We start from the raw sequence: 7,948 nt of genomic DNA on the forward strand, positions 1-7,948 counted from the left end.
GCTCACCAGTGACACTGCTTTACAGCTTAGCAAGAATTTGACACACACTTGAATAAAGAAGAGCAGTGTATTATATTTCAACAGAAAAAAGCCACAGCCAGTATTGCAAGATCACAACTAAAGTCATTTTCCCAAACTAGAAAAGTTTGTTCTTCAGTATAATTGCAAATTATAATTGTTTTTCTTCTCTTTGGGTTCATACCCCATGTCGACAAGTTTTCCTGCTGAGTTATATGTTATGATTTTTATGTTTAAGCATAAAAAACTTCCATAATAAAAAGCTGATGGTCACATCTGGATTTATTTGCAGTAACTGCTCTGCCAGTGTGCATTACAAAGACAGGCTCAGGCCTGCACTATATCAGAATCAATACTACAGTTACATCATTTTTTCTCATCCAGAGAAGAGCTTTGAGTGTCCTTCACCTATTCCTGAAGACTACTTAAAAGCTGCCTAAAATACTTCAGGCTGTGCTGAAGCAAACAAATACAACTTTTTTTGCGTTATATCCTGTATTTCCATGTATGCTTACAAATGGTTCATTGCACCCATTTTCCTAGCAAAATATAAAGAAATAAGGGGGTGGCTCAAGACTTTTGCACAATACTGCATGTTACAATACAACAGTGTTAGGTCATTGTCCTCATTGTAATGATGATGCAGGCATGGGAAATGTTCCTACATTTGAATTTAATTAAAGTAGTGTATAGTACTACACTTTATTTGAATGGAGAAAGGCCACACACAGTTGTGCATATGATATACATGTTTACAAATCCATGGACATGGCAGCATATTAAAAATCTATTTTGAAGCTAGAAATAACACTTGATTCCCTACCATTTTAAATATAGTTTTAATATGTTGTGTTAAAGTCTTGCTCGAGAACAGTTAGTCACGTGTCAACAGATGGATTAGATATAATGCATCACTTACATTTTATCAACTGGCATTTACAATTTTTACCAAACAGGGGGAAAAAACTTTTAGAAAAACTTAATTAATGTCATTTTATTTAACAATTTTTTTTCTCCACGTAACAGCAAGACTCCAAGCAGAAGAAACCCCCCAAAACAACACCCACTGACAAAAAGAGGCACACTGTGTGCTTTTACAGACAAACTGTAAAACAACAACTTTATTTTTCTCAAAAGTATACTCATTACTAAACTGTGTAAAGACATTAGTCCCAGATTCTCTTTTTATGTGCAACGACTGCAAGTGATCAAGTGCAACAAGTGTCAACAACAATCTCACTGAAATATTTCTTTTAATTTACCAAGTTTTTCATTTGTAAAGTGCACCATAAATAATCAGCTTTTCTTTACACTACTGAGATTCAAACAAAACATTAAATCATTACAAACACTCAGGATGCGTCCTCAGCTTGAAGGCAAGCAGGCAAAAACAATGACAGCCAGCATCTTCTAATACTAGACTGGTCTGGTACAGCTTGGAATTGACTAGACTGATCTGTATCCAAGTTGGAACTAGCCTGGATCGGCCCACTACAGCCTGATCCAAATGTGACAAATGGAATTATCAGGTCAGACCCATCAATGCTATCTAAAGGAGAAGTGACTCCAGTCTGTGCTGAGCTTTTACTGCCTTCCTGCTCTGCATCAACTTGTGGTTCAGTGGAGCAACTGATGCTCATCTGTGATTGGTCAGCTTCCATTTTTGACTGTTGGGCTGGTGTCATCAGCCAGTGTGGCCGACTGTGCTCATTGGTCAGATGATGAGGAGGGTCCAGGGGAGAGCTGCTGTCAGAGGAGGAGCTAAAACGACAAAAGTTTTACTCTAGAAATTACACAAGCGGCAGCCAAGGTTAACTAAAAAACAAAACAAGACAAAAAACTTGATCCATTCTGACATTTCTATGTGCGGTATCCTCTGTCAAATGTATTTCAGTCATTTTTTTTTCAAGATCCTACATTCTACTAGTACCAATATAGATTAAAAAAAAAAAAACTTGCCTGATGAATGATGTCTGCAGTGAAGTGGAGGATGAAGAGTAAGCTGGCTGGCTATTTTTATGTGGGCTTGCCATGGTGACATAGTCATCATGAGATAACACAGATGAGCTGCGGCTAACATGAGGGGACATGATCATGTATCCCAGCCCCTCCCTGTCTTCAACTGGCTCGGAGCCCTGCATCTCACAGGCTGTGGCACCACAGTGGTCCATCTTCATTTCCATGTCACTCCAAGTTTCAGAAATGGACCTATTCTGAGATCTGCAAGGGCTGAAATTAAAGCTTGAGCTTGGAGATGATTTAGGATTCGCTTCGTCTGGTTCGAAGGGCTTTACACAAGACTGTGCAGGACTAGTCTGTATGTCAGGACTTCTGGGAATCAAGGCTAAGGGGCGCTGTGGTCTTACATTCACCACTCTGTTTCTGTATTTAGGTCTGCAGCGTTTTGAAGCCAGAAGGCCTTTATTCTGACTCTGACTGGAGACTGGAGAGCAGCTCAAATCTGGAAGAACTCGTAGTGCCCGAACTGCCTCCCGAACTGCCTCGTGAATATGCTGGGCCAGTATTCGTTTTCCTGTAAAGAACATATACACCAGGATGAGTCACACTCTTTATTTTTATCCAGTCAGGCCTCAACACAACATTTTTTTGTTTGTTTAATTACCTTGGTCATTTGCTTCCATCCAAATCTCTCCAGGACCATTTGGTGCAGACCTGCCGAGCTCCAAGTAGAACAAGCCCTCCAAGTGCCCAAAGCGACGAACGCTCAGCAAAGGTATGGTGACGGATGGCAAATCATTTCCTGCACCCACTCTCACCAAGATCAGAGATGTTGCTGTCAGGCAGAGTCGATTCTCACCAGTGAGGGACTTGGAAGTACCCAGACCTCTGGGCTTCACCGTAATGGGCCAAACCTTAGACAATGTAAAAGAAACAGGTTGGAGCAAGACAACTGGGCGTTTTTTTTTAATTATTTTGAATTAGCTGAGGGTGTCAAAGCAGTCATCTGATGAAAATATGAATTGTGCACAGTACTTTTTTTTTTTTAAATCATTATCATCATCTTTTTTGGAGGCGGCACAGCACTTGTATGGCATAAATGTGTCCTATTGAAAATAAGGTTGTCATATTTGCCATTTCCAATTGATTCTGAGCATCAGGGAAGCTGCTTACTTTGATCAAGACATCATTAAATTCAGTAGATTTAATCAACTGTTTATGATCTTAACTACAACCAAAAATTGTTCTAACCTCTTTAAAGAAAGCAGCAGGGGGCAGAGTGCAATAGCCATCATCGTCTTCATCAGCCCCTTCGCCATTCTCTTCATCCTTTTGCTCTTCCTCCATCAGTTTCTTAAGGGCCACATACCAATCTTCCTGCTCCTTCTGGTCCTCCATCACCAACACCATGGTCTGATCCTTGGGATACAACGCCACAGTGTGGCCATTCCGGGAACTGGCAATCCGGCTCACGCCAAGACAGCACCGCAAGTAAATCACTCTGGGGAATTAAATACAGTTAGATTTTAATGCTTCTTCAGATGAAAATGGAAGTTTAGATTTGGACACATATTTTGAGTATCATACTTTTTAAATTTAGGACTACCTTTCTGATAGTTGAAATGTTTTTAACTGTATTATTATTTAGAGATTTATAAAGAAACTACTAAAAACATCAATTTGAGGGGGCCGTATTACAGTACATTTCACAACAAACAAATACACCAGTATAATAATTTTGTGCCACTTAATGTGACTTAATAGAAACTACGAGCCTCGGTTAGAGGCTTCACATATAAAGTCACTTTTACCAACCCTTGTTTGCTTGACCCAAACAACGCAGCTTTGCCAGAAGACTTCTCCTTTGCCATGAACTTCTCCTGGCTCTTGTACCACTCGAGTCGGCTCGGTCCAGTGTGACTCCCTGCTCTGAGGACAAAATATCTCTTGTGGTTCCGCTCCAGCTTCCCCAGGTAACCTTGTTTCACCACATCGGTCTGCGGCCCAGACGAGGTCATGAGGGCACCGGCCAGACGGCCCAGAGGGATGGAAGTTTGACCGGCACAGAAAAGTTCCTCATACAAATGAGGCGAAGGACCCTCATTCAACTGACGGCCCCCAGAGTCTTCATCATGGTCCATTTTACCATCATTCCAGAAAGGCTGCAGAGTTTTCACTGGCAGCCATGGTTGGATGGAGCTGCTGTCATGACATGAAAGAGGGGAATGGGAAGCAGGTGGAGATTTCCTTTGGTTGGTGAACCAGTCGTACCCTTCTGCCATTTCATTCAGGACAACCTTTAAACCTGCTGCATGCAGAGAGGTAAAGTAAAAGTGGAGTTAATGAGATAGCAGATGGGAGAGGCTCTCCCAACAATATTAATAATACTTAATTTAAAAAAAAAAACAAAAACAACTCAGTGAGTTGTGGCTCATTTTATTTATTGCTTCTAGAATTGTGAACCATTTACTTTATGATTTATGACAATATTCTAGTTTTGCATTTAAATATGATCAACACAAGTCACTGTATCTTTGCCCCCGTTTAGAGTCAAAGTCTAACAATGTATCCCACAGGTGTGAATAAAAATAAATCAGATTTTACAGTTTTTCCCACGAAACAAACATCCTCCATACACTGAAGTGTTTTGTTCAAATTTCTAATTGCTGGAGCCCAGCAGAGTACCAGTCTGAATAGTTGTTTGTTGTAAACCAGACAGTTGTTTTGTTTTAAACTGTGTGAATTTTCAGCAATACTGTTGACAAAAACCAGGGAAATGATGAAAAAGCAAAAATGCATGCAAAAACAAAGCAAATTACAGAAGGGAAATCAGAACTAAGAAATTAACAGTAAACAGAATCACAAATGTTCAGATGCAACACCTGCATTAACAACATGCAGGTGTTCTGTAACCAGACTATGAGTTTGAACTTGGAGACTTTCAGCTGGTGAAGTTATCTTTCCTGTGACCACAGAAATCTGGTGGGTAGATGAACTAAAGATACAAAGCTGAGCCAGGCTAACTTAATTTATAAAGCACCTTAAAAACAGTAACAATTATATATAAGAAAAAAATAAAAAATAAAAAGTGCAAGACACAAAAACATGGATTGAAAACAATAAAATAAAACAATAAAATCAACATTTCACACTTGGTCGAAAGCCACACAGTAAGGTGGGTCTTCCAAGCTGATTTAAAAATCCCTTTGAATGCAGACTAAGCCTACGTGTTAATTCTGTTTTAATATTTATTCTCGTCCTGCTCTCAGAGTTTTAAACTATGCAAATATGTGAAGCGTTCACATATTCATAGACAGTGTTGGGGAGTAACGGAATACATGTACCGCCGTTACGTATTCAGAATACAAAATATGAGTAACTGTATTCCGTTACAGTTACCGTTTAAAAAGGTGGTATTCAGAATACAGTTACTTTGTTGAAATAAATGGAATACACGGCGGTACTTCCCTGTTTCATATTGTCGCGGGTCAGGATTATTTGGGTTTGTTTGACAGCTACGTAATGTTGTTCCAGGCGGCAGCGTTACGGTTGCCATGGTTACAGGGTGACGCTCTCTCTCTGCGTGTTTCCTGGGTGAGAGAGCGCTTTTTTGTTGTTGTTGTTGTGCTAAGCTAAAGGCAGAATGCTACAGGCATGGCCCTAAAGAATGTAGCCTGATGGGCAGTGTAGTCCGTGCTGCAGGGAGAATGGACTGCCATACCCGTTATGTGTCTGTGAGCGAGGGAGGGAGAGAAAGGAAAAGTCCGAGCTGTCACGGAGCAAAAACGGGAGCTGGAAGCATGTAAATATAATAATAACCACTGCAGCCAAGAAGAGTGCCTGACGAGCCCATTTGTAAGTAAGCTATTAAGACTCAACTGTACACTGTGTTCGTGTTTTCCTCCGGAAAAAATAAGTTCCGTTGGAGAAGCCTTTCAACGCCTCTCTCTGTCTCCCGCAAGCAAAGTTGACCCAGACAACAAAGTAAAGCTAGTTTTCGGCTACCAGCCCGACACGAACCCGACGTATTAGCCAGAGGTCCCTTTACTACGTTTCGGAGCCGCGGACCTTCAGTAACAGTAATAAATCACAGCAATAGGACATTCATGTAGTTGTAAACAGCATGATAATATATTAAGTATTCCAAAGTATTCAGAATACGTTACTCTCATTGAGTAACGTAACGGAATACGTTACAGAATACATTTTGGGGCATGTATTCAGTATTCTGTAGTGGAATACATTTTAAAAGTAACCTTCCCAACACTGTTCATAGAGCACTTTTAATACTAAACTACTGTAAAGTGCTTTTTCTCTCACTCAGCTGCTTTGTCTGCAGCAGCAGTGTTGCTTTCAGTCTGTATTGGGCGTAACGGTTTCATATCTTTCCTATAGTATAATTTTATCTTCAGTTCTGCTGCCAGTAAACATGATTTTTGTGATTGGGTTAACTTAGCAATCTGATAACCAGCACTGTGTGCCTGTTCCCGCTGATTGCTGATGTTACACTAAAGAGAAGCCAGATAACGGAATGGCACCCTGGGTATGATGAAATCAGTCTTTAGTACAGGGAACAGATCATTACTGAAGACTATCAAAACAAACAACAGACACTAGATGATGAGATTTTCCTTCATAAAGCATTTTGAGCATTATCACAGCTGCACAAGGTATTACAACCTACTGAATTCAGCTCAAGCTCCCCCAAGAACTCCCTTTTAAACTAAGGTCTCTTTATGATGCAAGCTTTCAGCAGATCAATATTAGAATGGATTGCTGCCTATGGTTTTAAAGAATGTCTAATATGATAGTGGAGTTCAACGCGCACATACCAGAGCCAGTCACAATACCCTGCAAATTATGAAACATGCTATAGCAATGCATAGGGTCAGTGGGGTTCATCAGAGGGTGGGTATTAGCAGCAGTGAGGCCCTTAGGTTCATGGCCAAATGTCTCAGGTCAGCAGATGGTCAGTGCAATAAGGTCCTACACCCAAAGAACGATTCGTTCCATTCTCTCCATTTTATAGCCTCCATAACTAAGGTCAGTTAGCTAAGATGATAGCAAAGCAGCAGGAATGTCCATTTCGTAACACAAAGCAAAGCAAAAATATATTGATGACTCTAACCTGGAAAGAAGCAAATAACAACTGACACGGAAAAGTAATAAGATTTCTGGATACCGTTAACTAATTTGTCTGTTTCTTTTGGCATTCTAAGTTCTCCATAGAAAGTAAGCCTTGGAGGAAAATCACTCAGTGCTTTATGTAAACGAAAAAAAGGAGAATAAGCCGAGGGCAAACTACTTAGAGTGCTAAAAACACGACTGTTCAGCTAATTTGTGGAGTAAAATCTTTTGAGTACAACAAATATGACAAATTACAGATTTTCGAGGTAAAACACGCAACTTTTTAAATGTACTAAAATAAAACTACACATTTGTGTATAGTACAATTTAGGGTCTCGCTTTTATCGGAGTTTACAGCTTCTTCCCATCAGCTAGCAGTGTTATCCATTGTGGAGGTTTCCCACATTTCTTTGAGTGAAACTTACCTCTGGCAGGGAGCTATAAATATAACACCTGTAAGTACGCGCTTTCCCGGCTGCTTCCCGGCTTTCATATCACGCCGCTGTTTCCAAAACCATTTCCCGTCACTCTCCGGCCTCAGCGCGTTTGTCCCTCAGGTGCTCCGAGACTCCAATCAGTGTGGCCTTCAGGGGTCTCTCGTGAAAAACACAACTGTATGAAACCATACAGTCCATGGTGGGAAAGAAAAGAAAATAACTGGACAGATGCGTTGTAGTACAGAGCAAAGTCAATAGCTTGGCTGTATTGAGCTTTAAATCTGAGCTTTCAGTATTATGAAAGTGACAGTTTTACCTGGCTTAATCACCATGGTAATTTATGCTGTGAATTAGAGGCGAGCAGTTCGAAACAAATATAACCTGATACTGGAGCAGCTTAGACTACG

At 40.4% G+C, this 7,948-nt stretch overlaps 1 protein-coding gene across 1 annotated transcript; it reads right to left on the minus strand.

The window, feature by feature from the left end:
* Positions 1–1,121: 1,121 nt before the first annotated feature.
* Positions 1,122–7,686, minus strand: LOC116327581 (insulin receptor substrate 2-B-like). The gene is made up of 6 exons (XM_031749192.2): positions 7,530–7,686; positions 3,793–4,285; positions 3,229–3,478; positions 2,642–2,891; positions 1,978–2,551; positions 1,122–1,779 (listed from the first exon to the last, which is right to left on the minus strand). Exons 2-6 carry the CDS (start codon positions 4,257–4,259, stop codon positions 1,371–1,373), a joined length of 1,950 nt encoding a protein of 649 aa, XP_031605052.1. The 5' UTR covers positions 4,260–4,285; positions 7,530–7,686; the 3' UTR covers positions 1,122–1,370.
* Positions 7,687–7,948: the final 262 nt, after the last annotated feature.

The sequence above is a fragment of the Oreochromis aureus genome, linkage group 23 (assembly GCF_013358895.1).
Source record: "Oreochromis aureus strain Israel breed Guangdong linkage group 23, ZZ_aureus, whole genome shotgun sequence".
Taxonomy (NCBI): domain Eukaryota; kingdom Metazoa; phylum Chordata; class Actinopteri; order Cichliformes; family Cichlidae; genus Oreochromis; species Oreochromis aureus.